Genomic DNA, 22,347 nt, shown 5'->3' with positions numbered 1-22,347 from the left:
GCAAGCAGATATTCAGTTGTTTGCAGATGATGTGAAGCTGGGTAGGGTTATCAGTAATAGTGCAGATGTGGCAGCCCTGCAAGAGGATTTGAATAAACTAGACAGATGGGCAAGGAAATGGGGGTGTCTGTTTAATGCAGCAAAATGTAAAGTCATGGATGGGAGGATGCATACTTGATTGGAGGAGCTATACTTGAGGAAGTAAAGGAGACGAGATCTGGGGGGGGGTGATGATTGATAGAGAACTGAAATTCAGGGAGCATATTGCAAAGGTGATGAAGATAACCCAGAGGATTGCTGCAATACGAGAAGGATACTGACGTGCAGAGATAGAAGAGTTATCATTCCATTGTATAACACACTGATCAGACCACACTTAGACTGTATTTCTGAGATTTAGTCCCCAGGATTTGAAGGGGAGAAATTAACTGTGGAAAGGATACAGAGGCAGATAACAAAGATGGTTTCAGGACTGTACAATGTCAGTTACAAGAATCGACTGAGGGAATGTGGACTGCAGAGTTTGGTGAATAGAAAAAGGAGAGGTGATATGATCGAGACTTTTAAACTGTTGAGAGGCAGTTACAGGGTAGACATTGGGGAGTTCTTTCACTTGGTGGAACAGTGGGAAGGAGCGATGACAAGGGAGCCATCCCTGGAAGTTACGAACGGAAGCTGTGAGCAAGAGGGTGAGGGATGGTTTCTTTGTGTGGAGGGTGATTGAACCGTGGAATGCATTGCCTGAGAGTGGTTGGAGCAGGAACGGTCAATGAGTTCTAGAAGTAGTATCATAAACTTTGTGTTTCCTAAAAACGACCTCCCACGATGAGTCTTTTGACTCCATGGTGGCCTAAATAATAATAATAATAATAATAATGTTTTCCTGATTTGATTCTGCTGTTTCCTATACTAAAATGGTCTTCTATATTATGGAAACCTATTTGATGAAATTTCTACAACTGTGAATGTAATTTAAAGAAATGGTGCTTATGTCACATTCATTACCTTTAATTAAAGATAATCACTGTTAATTAGGAATATCTTTATAATGTTTTAAAATTCTTTGCAGATTTCAATTTTTTTTCTCATTAGTAACTGTACATCATTTATTTTAGGTTTTTTGTTCGCCGTTTAGCAAAATGTCAAGTATTTTATTGGGTTGTAATTGTTCTTGTCCTTTTAAATACCATCTGCGTAGCTGTAGAACACTATGATCAACCACAATGGCTCACAGACTTTTTATGTAAGTGCATCTGCTGTTAATAATTGCATTATGTAGAAAAACAACTTTAAAATGATTCTTTTTTTAATTAGTCTACTTAATCTGCTAATATTATTAAGAATTGCTTATCTTTTTTTTTTTTTTTCGAATGATGTGCCATCAAATTTTTTTTGGTCTTATTTTCTTCATTTTTTTTTCTTTTACAGACTATGCAGAGTTTGTATTTTTAGGACTTTTCATCTCTGAAATGCTTATGAAAGTATATGCCCTTGGGGCACACATATACTTTGAATCTGCCTTTAACAGGTTTGACTGTGTGGTAAGTACTTAAATTTATCTTAGTGTATTTGTTCTCTATCATTAAAATATATTTGTTCTTTTTTTCTTGTTTTCCATTGATTCTTTATTTAATAGAAATTAATTTAGCAATATGTAATTTTTTTAAGTTAAAGAATTGGTTTTTTTCTCCAGCCATTTCTTTCATTATTAGAAGAGTATCTCATAGTTAATAGACAATAATTATTTCAGTGTCAAGCTGCCAATAACACAGTGAATTATTATTATTATTATATGACACCTCCAAGGAGTCATCAAAGGAGGGCACTCTACTCTCTGTGGCTACACACACATCTAGCTGTCTCCCTTACTACTACTTAATTCTCCTACTACAGACAACTACTATCAATGCCATCTACTACCGATGATATAGTTTTATTTTGTTTTTTCAGTTTTGTACATAGTAAGGTTAGAAATGATGTAACTACCTAAAGGCCACATAAAAAAGCATAATTTAAAACATTAAACAATTCAAAATATGTCTAAAAGAATTTGAATATAAATGAGGATTTGAATAAGCTAAACAGATGGGCAAATGAATGGGGGTGTCAGTTTAATGCAGCAAAATGTAAGGTCTTGAAGTTTGGGAGACATCGATGGGATGCTGCATACTCTATTGGAGGAGCTATGCTGGTGGAATTAGGGGAGACAAGAGATTTGGAATTGATGTTTGATAGAAACCTGAAATTTAGGGGACATATTGCAAAGGTGGTGAAGGTAACACACAGGATTGCTGCAATAATGAGAAGGATGCTGACCTGTAGAGATAAAAGAGTTATCTTCCGTTGTATAAGACCCTGATCAGATCACACTTAGGCTATTGTTCTCAGATTTGGTCCCCAGGATTTGAAGGAGATAAATTAACTGTAGCTAGGGTACAAAGGCAGATAACAAAGATGGTTTCAGGACTGCACATGTTAGTTATTAGGATCAGCTGAGAGAATGTGGACTGCAGAGTTTGGTGGATGGAAGAAGGAGAGGTGATATGATTATTATTATTATTACGGGTATCTCCATGGAGTCAGTAGTCTCATCGCGGGAGACCCAAACTAGCAAAACAATATCTGTTATATCTCTTCTTGAATTCATTTACAGATAAAGAGCTCACAACTAAGTCAGGCAATGAATTCCACTCATTCACCACCCTCCAGGCAAAAAACCTTGTTCTGACACCTTTGTTAACCACACTCTTCTTTAATTTCCAGAGATGACCTCTTGTTCTTCCATCACTATCACACAGCTGAAACATTTCCCCTGCATCAATCCTATAAAATCCTTTCAGTAATTTGAATGTTTCTATCATATCCCCTCTTCTTCACCTATCAACCAATCTCTGCAATCCACAAGCTCTCAATCTATCAATGTAGGGAGCATTTTTTATATCACTCACCAACTTGGTCACTCCTCTCTGAACCCTCTCCACAGCCTCCTCATCTCCAAGGAATCCAGGTGACCAGACCTGAGCACAGTAATCCAAATGTGGAAGTATCAATGCTTTATAAAGGGGAATAATAACCTCTTTATCTCTGGATGTCAGTGTGTTCCTCAACAACCAAGTAATCCTATGTACAATCTTGGACACCTTAACAATGTGTCCTCTGAACTTCATCTCCCTATCTACCAACACCCCTAATTCCCCAGCCTCATCAATCTCTTGGAGTACCTTTCCATCGATGTAGTACACAGCTGGTAATCTTTTAATCCCAAAATGCATGACTTTACACTTTTCCACATTGAACTGACATCCATTATCTTTTGCCCATTTTACCAGCTTATTTAAATCCTCCTGCAAACTTTCAACATCAGCTTGATTTTTTATTGCACTACACAACTTTGCATCATCAGCAAACAACTGAATATCTCCCTTTAAGCCATTTCCTATATCATTTATATACAAATTAAACAACATTGGCCCAAACACAGAGCCCTGAGGCACACCAATGGTCACCTGCCTCATTCTGGACTCGGCTCCTCCATACACCACCTTCTGTTATCTCTCCCTGAGCCATTCTCCTATACATATCACCAATTTAATATCCATTCCCATCTGCTCCAATTTGCATAACAGTGTTCTATGGGGTATCCTGTCGAAAGCCTTAGCAAAATCCAGAAGTACCACTGTGTAGCCAGTTCCTTTGTCCAACTCAGATATTATTCTATTATGAATAGTTAATAGATTGCTAAGGCAGGATCTACAGCTTCTACGGATCTACATCTTGTAATACAGGGTGTTCGGGATAAATTTGACATATTTATAATTAATTATATTTTTCCGTAAGTTACATGTATTAACACACACTTCTCTTCATTTAAAAGGTTGGACCCTTCTTCATTCATAAACAAGATGTCAGAAAGGATGGATAGCTGGAACCCACCTGAATCATGGAAGAGAATAACTTGTATCATGATGATTCGTGCCGGCCATCAAAATAAGGATATTTCGACTGCTGCCCAATGCTCCCTGAATACAGTAAAAACAATCAGGCATGAACTAAAGACTTGCAATGGTGACTACGAGGATGTAGCAAGAAGAAAGATCCCTAGCAGACGATCTGATTGCGTTCGTACAGCAGAATTCCTCGCAAATCTGCAGGAACAGGTGTTGAAGAACCCTGGCATTGGAATTCGGGCTTTGTTCGTGGAGTTGCTAAACACTGTAGTCAAGCCCTGGATAACAAGGGTAGCCAATGGTAGGCCGTATGTATGGCAGCAGGATTCGGCCCCTTGCCACACCTCTGGGAAAAGTCAAAAATGGTTGTCTGAAAATTTCTACGACTTCACCAGTCCAAATGTTTGGCCTCCAAACTCCCCAGACCTTAACCCCATGGATTATTTTGTATGGGGCGCAGTTGAAAAAGACACCAATCGCACTTCCAGTAATACAAAAGCCCAGTTAATGGATAAAATTAAAACAGTTTTTGCGGCCCTTCCCAGGGAGACTGTAGCATCAGCTTGTTCGAGGTTCCGAAGCAGGATTGAAGCTGTGATCGATGCTAATGGTGGTTATTTTGAGTAAATCTTGTTGATAGTATTGTAATTAACTCTGCCTGTAATGTTTTTTGTCAATTCATTAAATTTAATAGATACAAAGAAGATTTTCTTTTTCCTTACGAAACTGTCAAATTTATCCCGAACACCCTGTATAACCTTTTCCAGATCTACCAAACTTAAATCAAGATCCTTGTTGTTTTCCCATGATTTCTGAACTATTTGTCTTAAAGTCAAAATCTGATCCTGACAATCTCTATTTGACCTGAAACCAACTTGTTCTTCACTAGGCTTCCTTTCCTAGAATTCAACCCTCTGACCAGGCCTTTTGAATTATGCAGTGCGGCCACTGTAAAACTTTTATATCTCCACATTTGAGCATTTCTGGTCAAATATCATCTACTCCAGCTGCCTTTCCATAATTAATGTTTTTTATAGATTTTTCTCCCAAACATTGAGGGTACATATCAGAAAACTGATCATGATGACAATTTTTTACTTCAAGTATTAATATGTATTCCTCACTGCATTCCTCTTTAGTGTTTTCTACCATCAAGCTGTCACTATTTGTTTCATTTAGCAATCTTTAAAAGGAATTACTACAAACATCTAGAATATTTTTATATTCAGTTTTCATGTCACCTTTTTTTTTTATCATCTCTGATTCTATTTACAGTACTCTTTTCTCCATTTCTAAGCTTTTTCAACAGCCTCCAGAATATTTTGTCACCCTCCTGATATTTATTTTCTATGATCTCACCAAGATCTTTCCATGACTTTTGTTTAAGCTGGCTTACTGGCCAGGATTTTTCGATACACTTTTTTTTGCATGCCTCCCTCTTTAACTACCTGAATTTATCATGGAATTCTAATTTTTCTACCTATGCAGGAAACCTCACCACATGCTTCTATGTCTGAATCAATCAATTTTCTTCAGGATTTGCCAATGAATCTCCAAGGTTTGGTCCTTGTTTTCAAACTAGGATGTTCTCCTAGTTTGAAACGTTCTCGGCCTCGACCATTGATGGCAACAATATCTGCAAGATTTTTTTTTTCTAAGTTGGTACATGTGTCATAAGCATCCATGTGAAACTGCACATCATTCTATCAAGTAGTTTGTTTTATACAGCTGTCTGAAGCAAAAGTGTTGTCTGTATACCTTGAAATGGATAAAATTGTGTATTGTGCGGTTATAAAATTCTTTGTAAAAGAAGCTTTAATGGCAAAAAAAATTAATTCGAAGTTCATAAAAGTTTATGGGCACTCTTCTCCTTCATTTTTGACAATTAAGAAAAGGTCTGCCAAGTTTAAACGTGGCTGTACCAGTCTTGGAAATGATCCAGGTGAAGGATGTCCAAAAATGGTAACAACACCAGAAATCATTGATCAAGTGCACGATATGGTATCGGAAGATGGCGAGACAAAGTGATTGAAATTGCTGCGACTATAGGCATTTCAAAAGAATGTGTAGGATATATTTCGCATGAAGAATCATATGAAAAAGTTTTGCACCAGATGTGTGCCGAGCTTGCTCACAGCAGATCAAAAACGCACTCGCATTAAAATCTCTGAACAGTGCTTTCAGCATTTTAACAAGAATAAAGCTGATTGTCTGTGTCGATTTATTACTATGGATGAGACTTGGATTCACCATTACACACCAGAATCCAAACAGCAGTCAAAACAGTAGACAAAAAATGGTTGTTCAGCACTAAAGAAGACAAAGTCGGTTCCATCAACAGGAAAGGCCATGGCATCAGTGTTTTGGGATGCTAAAGCATTTTGTTTATTAATTATCTTGAAAAGGGTAAAACAATAACCGGGGAATATTATTCCGATCTTTTAACCAGACTAGATGAAAAAATTCATGAGAAAAGACCCAGTTTGCAGAAGAAAAAAATCATCTTTCATCAGGGCAATGCACCTGCTCACAAAAGTGTTTTCGCAATGGGAAAATTAAGTGATCTGCACTATGAATTGTTGGAACATCCACCTTATTCCCAATATTTGGCTCCTTCTGACTTCTATATCTTCCCAAAACTAAATCTCTTCCTCGTTTTCTTCGAATCAAGAGGTGATTGCAGATGTAGAGGGGGTATTTTGCAGATCTTACTGAGAATCACTATAGGACAGGATAATGGCACTGGAGTCTTAATGGAGATTATGTTGAAAAATAAAAATAATTTTGAAATTATAAATTCCCTTTTTCATAGTTAGGCTGAGAACTTTTCTGACTAACGTTGTATACTTGAGAAATGGTTGAGAAGGATTGTGGAAGGGAAGCTTGGTGATGAATAAGCTGGCTTCAGGCCAAATAGAGGCTATGAGGATCAGATTTTCACTTTATAACAAATAGTTGAGAAATCGTGGGAATATAACAAAATTTTCTCTTGGCACCTTGAGCATCTCTTGGCTCAAGGTGCCAAGAGAAAAGCTATTCAAAATACTACTGTATGGGGTCAATGGGGAATTATACCAAGCAATACGTAGTCATTTTTGAGTTGTAAGGCAGCAGTTTGAATTGAAGGACGTACAGGAAGATGGTTTAATGTTTAATCTGCTGTCAGAAAAGGATGTACATTATCTATATGGATCACATTATGAAGGAAAGTGGTATTAAACCTGATATCAAAAAGGGAGATGTTAATATCAGCTCTTTACTTTATGCAGATGATATTATTATTATTATTCAGGCCTCCATGGAGTCAAAAGACTCATCGGCAGAGATCCTTTCTAGGTAACACAAGGTCTATCAAGACTCAACTCTACTAGGAAACACAAAGTCTATCATACCATTCCTTAAACTCATTGACCATTCTCGCTCTCACCACTCTGTCAGGCAATGCCATGGAATGCTCTGGAATGCCATGAAATCGACCACCCTCCGTGCAGAGAAACCACTCCTCACCCTCTTGCTCACAATTTCCTTTTGTAACTTCCAGGGATGGCCCACTTGTCATCACTCCTTCCCGCTGTTCAACCAAGCGAAAGAGCTCCACAGTGTCAACCCTGTAACCACCTCTCTACAGTTTAAAATCTCAATTTAAATGCAAACACTGCTGTAAGCTTAGATGGAATATCAGCTCGGGTGTTGCGTGAATGTGCAAATGAATTGTCAACCCCTCTTACTTGGATATTTAATTTAAGTTTGAATTCTGGTATGGTCCCTAGGGAGTGGAAGTTAGGCAAAGTGGTTCCTTTGCATAAGGGTGGCTCTAAAACTGCGGTATTTAATTACAGACCAATCACCATCTCAGGAGTAGTGGTAAAAGTATTGGAAAAGTTGGTTAAAGACAAAATTCAAGAATGGGTGGATCAGGATATGATACTCTATACAGGCCAACATGGCCTTTAAAGGTACAGGGTGTTCGGGATAAATTTGACAGTTTCGTAAGGAAAAAGAAAATCTTCTTTGTATCTATTAAATTTAATGAATTGACAAAAAAACATTACAGGCAGAGTTAATTACAATACTATCAACAAGATTTACTCAAAATAACCACCATTAGCATCGATCACAGCTTCAATTCTGCTTCGGAACCTCGAACAAGCTGATGCTACAGTCTCCCTGGGAAGGGCCGCAAAAACTGTTTTAATTTTATCCATTAACTGGGCTTTTGTATTACTGGAAGTGCGATTGGTGTCTTTTTCAACTGCGCCCCATACAAAATAATCCATGGGGTTAAGGTCTGGGGAGTTTGGAGGCCAAACATTTGGACTGGTGAAGTCGTAGAAATTTTCAGACAACCATTTTTGACTTTTCCCAGAGGTGTGGCAAGGGGCCGAATCCTGCTGCCATACATACGGCCTACCATTGGCTACCCTTGTTATCCAGGGCTTGACTACAGTTAGCAACTCCACGAACAAAGCCCGAATTCCAATGCCAGGGTTCTTCAACACCTGTTCCTGCAGATTTGCGAGGAATTCTGCTGTACGAACGCAATCAGATCGTCTGCTAGGGATCTTTCTTCTTGCTACATCCTCGTAGTCACCATTGCAAGTCTCTAGTTCATGCCTGATTGTTTTTACTGTATTCAGGGAGCATTGGGCAGCAGTCGTAATATCCTTATTTTGATGGCGGGCACGAATCATCATGATACAAGTTATTCTCTTCCATGATTCAGGTGGGTTCCAGCTATCCATCCTTTCTGACATCTTGTATATGAATGAAGAAGGGTCCAAACTTTTAAATGAAGAGAAGTGTGTGTTAATACATGTAACTTACGGAAAAATATAATTAATTATAAATATGTCAAATTTATCCCGAACACCCTGTATTACAAGATGCCAAGAGAAAAGCTGTTCAAAATGTTACAATTATATGGTATAAATGTGATATGATATTGAGTAAGCAATACATAGTCTATACTTGAGTTGTAAGTGAGCAGTTAGAGTTGAAGAAAATACAAGAAGATGGTTTGATTGGGTTTGAGACAAGGCTGCACAATATCTCTTGACACTGTTTTTCATCATCTATATGGATCACATTATGAAGGAAAGTAGTATAAAATCTGATATCAGAATATTGCCCAAGTGGAGATTTTGCAATTGCTGATGTCACAGAGATGCATGTTAAAATTGAGGTAGTTGAACAGAAGATGTGTTCAGCATATTGAGAAATATCAGTGTGAATACAGCAGTGGGGCTGGATGCCATGTCAGCCCATTTACTATGTGAATGTGCAAGAAAATTGGCATTGCCTGTGATGAAGTTGTTTAATCTAAGTCTCAGCTCTGGCAACATTTCAAGGGAGTAAAAAGAAGGTAAGATAGTTCCATTACATAAAGATGGCTGCAAGACAGAAGTAGCAAACTATAGACCATATATCAGGAGTGATTATTAAAGTACAGCAGCCCTCAGTTTACAACGGTTCAATTTACGCCGATTCACAATAATGCCAGATGCCTGCATGTGCTTTCTTACTGTAGTGTGGTCTGATTGAGAAACGATGCTAGCAGGCACTCTAGTGTTTGAGTGTTTACCGAGCTACTGTGACGTATATGTATCAAATATAGTTTTACTGTTGAATCTACCTAATTGTTCTATTTAATTTTTTTTTACATCCATATATATTTAAATTGATAAAGTATATAATTACATACCATGTTCTGATAAAAGAAGTACAGAAAAGTTAGCAGAACTTAGTGTTAAGAAGGCACGGAAATCAATCACACTTGAAAAGAAGATGGAGGTAATTCGAAGAATGGAAGATGGGCAGACACGTGCTAATGTCTGTAGAAGTATGAACTTACCTCCATCGATTGTTACTACAATTATGAAAAATGCAGATTGAATCAAACAGTCTGCGCAACAATCTACGGCAGTACTAAATGCAAAACATTTAAGTTATAGCAGGAGTAAACTTCATGAAAAAATGGAAAAATTATTATCATTATGGGTGGATAACTTGAATCAGAAAAACATTCCTCTGATGCAGGCTGTTATAACTGAGAAAGCAAAAACAATTTTTGAGGATCTTAAAAAACTGATGGAAGCGAAGAAACATTTTTAGGAAGCAAAGGTTGGTTCATGAGATTTAAGTCTCGAAGTAAGTGCCATAGTGTCAAATTATGTGGTAAGGTGTCAAGTGCAGATGTTGCGGCAATGGCTGCTTTTCCTGAAGAATTTCAAGACTGTGTAAGACAAGGAAGTTATCCTTCTGATCTCATTTTTAATGTTGATGAGACTGGGCTCTACTGGAAAAAATTGCCATCACGCATCTTCATTTCCTGTGAAGAACTTTCCGCTCCAGGTTTTAAAACTACAAAAGATAGATTTATGCTTTTGTTGGGTGTAAATGTCTCTGGAACTTTGAAGTTTAAAGCAATGTTAGTGTACCATTCACAGACACCACGTGCCTTCAAGGGTCTAAAAGCCATGCTGCCAGTCTATTGGAAATGGAACAAGAGAGCTTGGGTTACACAAGACGTTTTTATAGATTGGTACACAAATTATTTTTGTCCTACCGTGCTTCATTTCTCTAAAGAAAATTTACAGAAGTGAAAGCTTCTGTAAATTTCCAACCAAAGCATTGCTTCTCTTGGATAATTCCCCTGGACATCGTTAAAACCTTGCTGAAGTAAGAACACCATTGGATGTCAAGGTTGTTTACATGCCCCCAAACACAACATCGCTTTTGCAACCGATGGATCAGGGGATTATATCAATCTTCAAAGCCTATCACCTCTGTATAACATTTATGGAAATGGAAAGTCTTGGACACTTCAGGAAAAACTATTAAAGACTATTGGCAGTCATTTGATATTTTGAAGGGATATTTGATATTTTGATATTTTGAAGTCATTTGATATTTTGAACAACATCAAGGCAACTTGGAACGAAGTTTCAGCAAAGTGTTTAAAAGGAGCATGGCGAAAACTTCTTCCAGATTTTTGCATGATTTCAAGGAATTAGAGGAAGTTAAAGAAAGAAAAAGAAAATCTAGGCAGTTAACACAGGATAGGTTTTTCAAAAACAAATGGAGATGATCCGAAACCAGGAACTTCAACATAGAAATATGTAATTTCTTTTCGAAGTTTCATATTTTTTGTATATAATTTTGTTTTTGTTATTAATAATTTTATTTTAACAAATATATGTATGTATTATCAAAGCTCTTTAAATATAATAATGTTACACATACTTCATATTTTTTCAGTTTTTCATTATGTGCATATTTTTTGACTGCGCACAACATAACTTTGTACCTCCCATTAAAATTGGGTTTGTTTTATGCCGATTCGGTTTACTTCCATTTTTTCAGAAACGGAAGTGAGGCATAAACCGAGGGTTGCCTGTATTGTAAAAGTTGGTTAAAGGTCAAATCCAACAGTGGGTAGATAGGGGTATCATCATCATCAAATTCCTGCCATGTACCCTCAAGGGGTGCACAGGATATGATAGTACTACATGAAAAAAATTACATCATTACTAACTTCCTATCTACAATTTTCCTCCAAAACAGTCTGTTACTTGTCAAGGCTTCAACATTATCAGATCTTATATTTCTATCATCTAAGGCACTTTGTACCATATCAATCCACCTATATCTTGGTCTTCCTCTGGGTCGTTTTCCTGCCAACCTGGCAGAGAACACTTGTTTTGCTAATCTTTCTTCACCCATTCTGTTTAAGTGACCATACCACCTGAGATTAGCTCTGCTAACGCATTCTTGGATGTTGACAATGTCAAGTTCTTTCCTAATATCCTTGTTTTTAATATGATATTGCCATTGATGCCATCTGTTCACGCCTATAATCTTTCTCAGGACTCTCATATCTGTTGTCTCTAGTCTTTGGTCAAGTGTTTTACAAAATTCTGACCCAGCTCTCAGATCCACTGCTTGTTTCATTTAGCAGTTTTTCAAAGTAATTACTCCATACTTCAAGGATATCTTTTTCTCCGGTTTTCATGTCACCTTTATCATCTCTAACTGCTTTTACAGCACTCTTTCCTCCATTCCTAAGCTTCTTCAACAACCTCCAGAATATTTTGCCACCTCCTTGATATTTATTTTCTATATTCTTGCCAAAGTCCTTCCATGACTTTTGTTTAGCTAGTTTTACACACTGTTTAGCATTTTTTCATTTGTCTCTGTATTCTCTAAGAGAACAAGCTGACTTATTTGACAGCAATTTTTGATATGCTTTCTTCTTTTCCTTCACTGCCTCTTTAACTTGTGTCCGCCAGGGAGTTCTGATTTTTTTTATCCTTGCAGACAACCTCACCACATGCCTCTCTAGCAGAATCAATCAATGTTTCCTTCAGAATTTGCCACTGAATCTCCAAGGTTTGATTCCTGTTCTCAAACTCTTTCATTTTTTCTTCAATAATCTTTGTGTATTTTAGTCTACAATTCACATCTGAGAGCTGCTCAACTTTTATTCGCTTTAAAACTTTCTTACATGTTATTCTTTTCAATATGAAATTCAATTTTATCTTGCTCAAGACTAAATAGTGATCACTTCCAATTTCAAATCCTCTGTACAATCTAGTGTCCTGCACCAGGGAAAAAACATCACTATCAACAATAACATAGTCAATGAGACTTTTCTTATTCCTTGCCTCTTCTCTCCATGTGAATTTGTGCACATTTTTATGTTGGAACATGGTGTTAGTAATAACCAGTCCATGTCCTGAGCAGAAATCCAACAGATATTTGCCATTATTATTAAATTTGCTCTTTTCTCCAAATTTTCCCAAAATATTTTTGTATGTCTCAGAATCATTTCCTACTCTGCTATTTAGATCCCCAACAAGGACCAACTTTTTCTTTTTCATTGTGTCAGTTGCTTTTTCTAAAGCCTCAAAAAATTCCTCCACTTCTACCTTAGTAGAGCCTTCTGTGGGGCCATGGGCACAAATAAGTCTCATTGTCCAGTTCCCCATTCTTTTTTTCAGATTTGTTTCTCATATTTGCCCACATTACTCTACTTGAGACTGACTGCCATTCAAGAAGATTAGCCTCGTATTTTGTGTTGAATACTATTGCTACTCCTTCGTTTCCTTGATTGTCATTGCCTGAATATAACATTTTGTATTTATTGCTCAGAAAGATTTCACAAGTTTTTGTCTTTTTTGTTTCAGTCACTCCTATTATGTCGATCTGGTACTTTACTAATTCTTCAGCTAGCTCCATTTCTTTGCCATTCAGGCTTCTTATGTTGATAGTACCGATCTTTAACGCTGATAATGTTGAGTTGGGGTTTGTTTTCAGATTTGTTCCAGTAGCTGACTTTTCGCTGTTCGCCCTGGTTCCCTGGTGAAAACAATGGGGGCCTTGTTTAACCAGGCGACGCCCCAGCTGGCATGTAATTTTGTCATGTCGTACCATCATTTTTTATTTTGGTTTAACCAATAAGAATGCAATTTGGTCGTCTACATCCCAAATTGCCAGCCCATACTCGTTCGTTCAGTATCCTGGTAGATACCCAACAGGGTGCCCCACGAGAAGGAGAGGATTAGACATTAGGTCAGAAGCCCTGGTCAGTTCTCCGCATTCCTTTAAAGGCTATGTGGAGATCTCCTCTCAGTTATACAGCTTTGACCCTTAAGCACCCCAGATAGGGGTATGATACTCTATATTGGCCTGTTTTAGTAATTTATTTGCATTTATAATAAAGTGACATCAGAATTGGTTAAAGGAAATTTGGAGCAGATAGGAACGGATATGAAACTAGTAGCATGGATATGAGGTGACTGGCAGATAGACACCAGGGAGTAGTATGTAGTGGAGTGGAATGACTAACGGAGTACCTTCTCAGGGTTCTGTGGTACCCTGAGGAGGTACTCCATTAAAGGCAACTACTCTTTAATTTGTATATCAATGAAATAAGAAAAGATTTAAGGGAGATATTCAGTTGTTTGCCAGTGATGCAAAACTAAGGAATAGTTGAAAAAGGTGAGGTGGATATCATGCAGGATGATTTGAATAAATTGGCATTGTGGGCAAAGGATAATGATTGTCAATTTTTATATTGACAGGAAATTTATTAGGCTAGGGACTTCGGGATAATGGCAGCCAGAGAGTTGAAGTTCAGGTAGCATATTGCAGAAGTTGGTAAAATAGCTCAAAGGATTACTTCGATGTTGAAAAACATGCTAACAAGTAAATGTAGGGAAGTTATTATCCTTCTTTATAAGGCTATGATTCAGCCACATCTTGACTACTGTGTACAGATTTGGTCATCTGAGTTTCTTATGGATCAAGAGGTGATAGAGTGGATTCAGAGATAAATGACCAAGCTGGTGATAGATGTTTGGAATGTTCCCTGTGAGGATCAGTGTTGGATTGTTGAAGTGTGTGTGGGTTACAAAGGTTGGTTGATAGATCAAAAAAAGGGGACACTATAGAAACTTTTAAGATATTAAAGTGCTTCTATAAAATTGATGCAAAGGATATTTTTCAATGTATGACAAATAGTTAGAGAACTAGGATCATCCATAGAAGATGTATAAGATTATGGTTAGTAAGGATGAGCAGACTAGATGTTTTGTGTGGAGAGTGGTAAATGAGTGGAATGAATTCCAATTCCTAGAATTAGTTGTAAGTGCTCTGACAGTGATTGAGTTTAATGAGAGATGTGATGGGTTTTGTGTGTATAAATGTTAGTATGGGCTCTCACGAGTCTCCAGATTTCATGGCGATACTGTATAATAATAATCATCATCATCTAATCTCTTTACTTTATGCAGATGATGTTATATGTCTAAATAAATCCAGTATAAGTCTAAATGAAATAACTGCTGTGGTAAATTTGCTATGAAATTCAGCAATTATTATTATTATTATAACTGACTACAGAGCCTCGTATAATCACCTGCTTTATTATTATTATTATCATTACCCAAGACCCCATGGAGTCAAAGACTCGTCTAGGAGGTCCTTTTTATCATACATAGTTCACCATACCTTTGCTTTAAACACACTCAAATTCTCTGCAGACACCACACTCTCAGGCAAGGCATTCCAATCATTCACAACTCTGCATGAAAAAAAACCTGCTTCTCATTCCCCTACTCACACTCTCTTTATACAGTTTCCAGGGATGATCTCTGGTTCTCCCCTGATCTCCCACTATTTTCTGTAGAACCTCTCTAGCATTGATCCTATAACAACCCCTTACTAACTTGTAGATCTCTATCATATCTCCCCTCTTTCTCCTGTCTACCAGACTGCAAATTGCATCTTCTCAATCTTTCCTCATACTCGACATTCCAGAGTTTAGAAACTACCTTAGTCAGTCGCCTCTGGACCCTTTCCAACATCTCCCCATCCTTCTGAAAACCAGGTGACCAAATCTGGGCACAATAGTCCATGTGTGGCCTAATCAAAGCCCTATACAACGGAACAAGAATCTCCCTACTTCTACACGTCAGTGTCCTCCGCATCATTCCCAGAAGCCTTTGTGATGTCTTCACAATTTTGGCAATGTCTCCCCTAAATTTCAGATCCTTATCCACTATCACCCCAAGATCTCTTATTTCCTACACCTCCGACAATATATCCTCAACAAGCATAAATTTTGCATCCCATTATTGTTTTCCAAATTTTAAAACCTTACATTTTGCAACATTGAACTCACATCCCCATTCCTGTGCCCAATCACTCAATTTATTGAAGTCTTCTTGTAAGGCCACAACATCTTCTCTGCTCTTCATGGTTCATCCCAACTTTGCATCATCTGCAAACAACTGAATATCGCCATCCAAATCTTCACCAGTATCATTAATATACAAGTTAAACAGCAATGGCCCTAAAACAGACCCCTGATGCACCCACTAGTAACTTTCCTTTTCCTGGATATCACTCTCCATACATCTGATAGGTATCATCTTGTTGATACCTATCAGATAGCCAGTCTCCAATCCAATGCACCAATCTAATATCCAAACTCATCCATTCTAGTTTGACTATCAACTTATCATGCGGTAATCTATCAAAAGCCTTTGCGAAATCTAAGTATATTACTGTGTATCCTTCTCTTCTGTCCATGGAAGCAGTCATCTTATTGTAATAAGTAAGTAGAGTACTAAAAGATGACCTCCCTTTAGTAAATCCATGCTGTCCATAAAAGATAATACCATTGTTGTCAATCCAATTCTGAATCCTAGTTCTCACAAGATTCTCCAACAACTTAACCACACCACCAGCAAAGACACATATACACGTCCAGTTTATCATGGATGCGAAGTGCATATTAAAATTGTAATACCATTGATAATACATTGAAATATATGATGGATACGAAGCATATGAGGATGCGTATTTGATCCATAATGGCCGGTAAGGTGGTTAACTACAATACCTGACACACAGATAGGCCTATAGTTCGATGCTTGAATTCTATCACCTCCTTTTTGATGTTTTTAATGTTTCTGCCTATTTTCATTGCCTTTGTCTTTTTATTGTGCCACTTCATAATAATATAATTGAACTTGTAGAACAAGTAAAATATTTCAGCTATTTAGGCACAATTTTTAGTGAAGATGGTACATTAAATGTGGAAAATAGACAACAGATAGCAAAGCTGATATGGTAGTAAGTCTACTGAATAAATTTATATGGAATAAGGGAGAAATTAGTCAAAACTCAAAACTAGCTATATACAAGATGGTGTTCATGGGAATTTTATCTTATGAATCTGAGAGCTGGGTTAGAAATAAAACATTTGATCCAAGAGTGGAGACCATATATATGAGAGCTCCAAGGAAGATTATGGGAATAAACAGATAGCAGTGGCAGTGTCATATTAAAAATAAGGATGATATTTGGAAAGAACTTGACATTATTGACATTCATGAATGTGTTATCAGAGCTAATCTCAGCGGTATGATCGCTTAAACAGAAAGGCTAGCAAAACAAATGTTCTTTGCTTAGGAAAAGACCCAGAGGAAGACCAAGGTGGAATGATACAGCAAAAAGTGCCTTTGATGACAGAAATATGTATGATATGATAATATTGTTGTCTTGACAGATAACAGATTACTTTGGAGGAAAATTGTCAATAAGAAATTAGTAACAATATTTTACTTTTTCATGTAATACTGTCATGATATCCTGTACCCCCCCCCCCCTCTTAGGGTACATGTCAGAAATTTGATGATGATACTGCTTAATATAATTATGAACTGTGTCAGGCATTTTGTAGATATATCAATTATTTATTAATAATAAGCTTTACATGACATTTGAAAAAGGAAATTTATTCATTTAAATTAGTTTACTGTGGTAAGATTTGTCTTCTTCTGAAAGTTACCTTATCCCTGCTACTTGTTGGATTTGATGAAATTTGGAATATATGGTAGTTGAGATCTGTTATTCTGTTTCCTTAAATTTAAATCCAAAAGTTTCTGTCACATATGAATTAAATATTTTTTTTTGGGGGGGGGGGGGCAGAGAAGATATTGTACACAAAATCTGAATTTCACATGTAGAAGGGATGACTAATCTGGATATTCATTCGAAGTAGACATGCACCAAAGTTTATAAATTAACTAAGAGCCTAAAAGTGTTTTATCTTTGGATATTATTATTATTACATGACTCAAACAAGCCATGTAGGAGATATCCCATTGTAGAAATCTCTACTCTTGGTGACAAACAAGTTTATCACACCATTCTTTATACTAATTTACCATCTGTACTTGCCATCCTCATGAACAATGCATTCCATGTACCATCACTGTCCATGCCAAAATTCTACTTCTCTCTTACTCACCACTCCCAGTACAATATCAACAGATATCCATTTGTCCCTTTCATGTGTTCTACCTTTTGGAAAATCTTCACAGTGTCCAGTGAGCAAATTCTCTCAACTTTATATGTCTCGATCATATTAAATTTTTTTTATCTTCTTACCAAATTCTGCAGATTACTTATCTCAGACTCTCCTCATGACTGATTCATGCCTTCAGTCTATCTCATACAGTGTTGACAACTAATTTTTTTAACTGCTTTTGTAAACTCACAACTTCTTCATCTGTTCTTCATCAAAACCACGTATCTTTATTGAAGAAAGCATAAAAAATTGCTCAGATGGTTAAAAACCTGACCTATAAAAAGATACCCCATTTCTGTTATAGAAACACTGCATCTTTTTTATCTGCTGGTCAGTTTTCTCACTATGTGCGTAATTCTCTGTGTTATCATTGGAAGTTTTTTCACTTGGTTAGACTATAAATTATATATTTAGTTTAATCCTTTATCCAAGTGTAAACAAACAAAGTTTGCAGGTGCTTCACCTGCAAACTTCAGAACTGGGCCAACTCATGGCAAAGGTGGACTGACTTCACATCACTTGCCTTAGTATCCCATAATGCAAAGCACATCTCCTTGCAGACATGTATAATGCTATGCATTATGGGAAGGGTCACTACCCAGACTGATTTCGATTTTATTGAGGTCTCTTCAGTGGGAGCTAGTCCCAGAGGTGATACCAAGGTTGAAGCAATGCAGAAGTCATATTTCCATGCCAAAAGGTGTCACACCTTATTGTTAAATTACTCTGAATTAGAGAAAGATGTTGGAAGTTTTTTCACTTGGTTAGACTATAAATTAAATATTTAGTTTAATCCTTTATCCAAGTGTAAGCAAACAAAGTTTGCACCTGAAGTATCTTCAGGACTGGGGCAACTCGTGGCAGATAATAATGCATAATGAAAAGCACATCTCCTTGTGGACATGTATAACACTATGCATTATGGAAAGGGTCACTACCCAGACCGGTTTCGACCTATATTGAGGTCCCTTCACAGGGAGCCAGACCAAGAGGTGATATCAAGGTTGAAGCCATGCAGAAGTCATATTTCCATGCCAAAAGGTTGCCATAAGGTGTCACACCTTATTATTAAATTACTCTGGATTAGAGAAAATGCTGGAAGTTTTTTCATTTGGTTAGACTATAAATTATATATTTAGTTTAATCCTTTATCCAAGTGTCAGCAAACAAAAAGTTTGCACCTGAAGTATCTTCAGGATGAGACAACTCATGGCAAACGTGTGGACAGACTTATGTGTTCGTCGAACATGTTGTTTATTATTTTAACGGTATAATAGAACACAGAAACTAAGTAAATAATTAATTTATTGACTTGATGCTGATATTTCGCTGGTATTATAACCAGCATCTTCAGAGCACAAAAACTCAAAGTTAACAAACTCAAACCTTTCCATGTTAAAACACCGAGGATCTATGGATCACCAAAAATTCACAAACCAGGCACACCCCTACGCCCAATTGTGGACAGTATAAATAGTCCCACATACAAACTGGCTAGACATTTAGCAAAGCTACTAGCCACTCTCACTAACAATTCTCCCTCCTTTATCAAAAATTCAGCACACCTAAAAAGCATCTTACAACACCTCACACTAAAAAGCTCAGACTTAATAGTAAGCTTTGACATCACTTCACTATTCACAAATGTACCACTAATAGAAACCCTCAATCTACTGAAGTCACACTTCCCCCCTGATATATTTGAACTATTCAAATTCACAATACATGCAGGATATTTCACATGGAAAGGGAAAATATACAAACAAATTGATGGGACAGCCATGGGCTCCCCCCTTTCTCCCCCCCTAGCCAACTTTTACATAGAACACCTGGAAAAACAAGCAATCAATACAGCCACTCTCAAACCAACACTTTGGCTACGCTATGTTGATGATGTGCTTGCTATTTGGCCACATGGCCCTGAGACATTGAAAACATTCTTAGCACATTTAAATAGCCAACATCCAAAATCCACTTTACTATGGAACTGGAAGCCCACAACTGTCTGCCCTTCCTGGATACACTCATCACACGTCTCCCAGATGGTTCCTTATCATTTTCAGTTTTCAGAAAACCCACACATACAGGCAGATACTTACACAAACAATCACACCATCATCCTTCTCAACAATATGGCATATTAAAAATGCTAACCCATAGAGCGAGAGCAATCTGTTCAAATGACAAGGCTCTGACTGCTGAACTGACTCACTTACGCCACACCTTCTTGGCCAACGGCTACAATCCACAAAAAATAAACAAAATACTAAACACTCCTAAGAAACCCCTCCCACCATCTACCACAGAGAACTACAACAAAACAGTCACCATCCCCTACATTAAAGGCACATCCGAAAAGATCTCAAGAATCCTCAATAAACATAAACTACGCACCACATTCAGACCATGTAGCAAATTAGCCACCCTCATCCGCTCACCCAAGGACAGCATTCCTCCTTTATCACATCCAGGAGTCTACCAAGTACCCTGCTCATGCAATCAAGCCTACTACGGTCAAACAGGAAGAACTGTGAACATCCGCATCAGCGAACATAAACGATACGTCCGAAAATATCATTATGGGAAGTCGGGCCTAGCAGACCATGCTCTGGATACCCCTGCACACAGGATCAACTGGAAAAACACAAAAGTACTACACAGAAACCCATATAAATCAGAGAGATTGTTCTTAGAGGCGACAGAAGCCCTAAAACACACTCCAAATCTCAACAAATATGGCTGTATTAACTTGCCGAAGATCTGGGAGACAGTCATATTAAGAAAAAACTAACACTTTTCTAGGACTCTAGTAATATATGATAGTGTTTTTTTTTTTTTTTTTTTTTTTTTTTTTTTTTCAGATAGAGGGCACCAAAATCAGGACTCTAGTCTTTGTGCTGCTGCTACAATTTGGGTTAAGTACACCATGTTGTTTTAGTCTCGCGTATTGTGACAAACAGTGTTTTTGTGCTCTGAAGATGCTGGTTATAATACCAGCGAAATATCAGCATCAAGTCAATAAATTAATTATTTACTTAGTTTCTGTGTTCTATTATACCGTTAAAATAATAAACAACTCATGGCAAAGGTGAACTGACTTCACATCACTTGCCTTAGTATCCATAATGCAAAGCACATCTCCTTGTGGGCATGTATAATGCTATGCATTATGGGAAGGGTCACTACCCAGACTGATTTCGATTTTATTGAGATCTCTTCAGTGGGAGCCAGACCCAGTGGTGATACCAAGTTTGAATCAATGCAGAAGTTATATTTCCATATACGAGTTGCCAAAAGGTGTCACACCTTATTTTTAAATTACTCTGGATTAGATTATTTGTGTACACTTGGATAAATGATTAAACTAAATATATAATTTATAGTCTAACTAAATGAAAAAACTTCCAACATCTTTCTCTAATTCCATAATGCGTAGCATTATACATGTTCTGCAAAAGGAGATGTGCTTTGCATTTGATGTGAATTCAGTCCACCTTTGCCACAAGTTGCCCCAGTCCTGAAGATACTTCAGGTGCAAACTTTGTTTGTTACACTTGGATAAAGGATTAAACTAAATATATAATCTCTATGTTATCCTCATAACCTTTGCAATGTGCCTCCTAAACTTCAACTCCTTATCTACCATCATCCTCAAGATACCTTGCCTGTTATTCATTCTTCATATAATTCCACGAATAGAATACACAGCCTTCCATTTGTAGATGTAATTTTTACTATTGCCTTACTCTTACATATATTAAGCTCATACCTCCACTCATTTATCTATCACTTTTACAACTTATTCAAATGCATCAAAGAGTAATTACATCAGTGCCCTTCATAATATTCCTCTCAGCATCAAATAATTTTCATACAATTGATATCTCCTTGAGTCCATTTACAGTATGATCCTGTCCTTAACATTGCTTCCACTGTTGAGAGGCAATGTGAAAGTATGTGAAGGCACTGTAAAGACCATGTCACTGTTATCATTATACAGGTATCTCCATGGCGTCAGATGACTCAAGCTAACCTTTAGACATACGATACCTATCATACTTCTCATTAAACTTATTGACTGCCAGGGCATTTCCAGCTATTTCTGGCAATTCATTCTGCTCATTCACCACTCTCCAAGCAGTAAAAATCTAGTCTGTGCACCCTTACTAACCACGCTCTTACACAACTTCCAGAGCTAACCCCCGTAGTTCTCTATTTGTCATATATTGAAAATTTTATTTTATGTTAATCTTATAGAACCCTGTTAGTAACTTTATAAGTTTCTATCATGTCCCCCTCTTTTCTGTCTGTCAGCTAAATTGCAGTCCACACACCTTCAGTCTCTCCTCATAGGGAACATTCTGTCACTAGCGTGATTCTGTTACTCTTCACTGAATCCTCTCCACCACCTCTTGATCCAAGAAACCCAGACAACCAAATCTGTGCACAGTACTTAAGATGTAGCTGAATCATAGCCTTATAAAAAAAAAAAAAAAAAAAAAAAAGATAATAACCTCTCTG

The 22,347-nt window shown here is 37.2% G+C and overlaps 1 protein-coding gene across 1 annotated transcript in view; it reads left to right on the top strand.

The window, feature by feature from the left end:
• Positions 1-22,347, top strand: part of LOC150103937 (voltage-dependent calcium channel type A subunit alpha-1-like) — a 1,762,795-nt gene that overhangs the window by 202,377 nt on the left and 1,538,071 nt on the right. The window contains exons 10-11 of the mRNA XM_090397103.1: positions 1,116-1,243; positions 1,429-1,541. Of these exons, the coding sequence (XP_090253229.1) occupies positions 1,116-1,243; positions 1,429-1,541 (241 nt within the window). The remainder of the gene's footprint in view (positions 1-1,115; positions 1,244-1,428; positions 1,542-22,347) is intronic.

The sequence above is a fragment of the Typopeltis vanoorti genome, chromosome 8 (assembly GCF_054136105.1).
Source record: "Typopeltis vanoorti isolate ZY-2024b chromosome 8, IOZ_Tvanoo_1.0, whole genome shotgun sequence".
NCBI lineage: Eukaryota > Metazoa > Arthropoda > Arachnida > Uropygi > Thelyphonidae > Typopeltis > Typopeltis vanoorti.
This window is presented reverse-complemented; position numbering and strand designations above follow the sequence as displayed.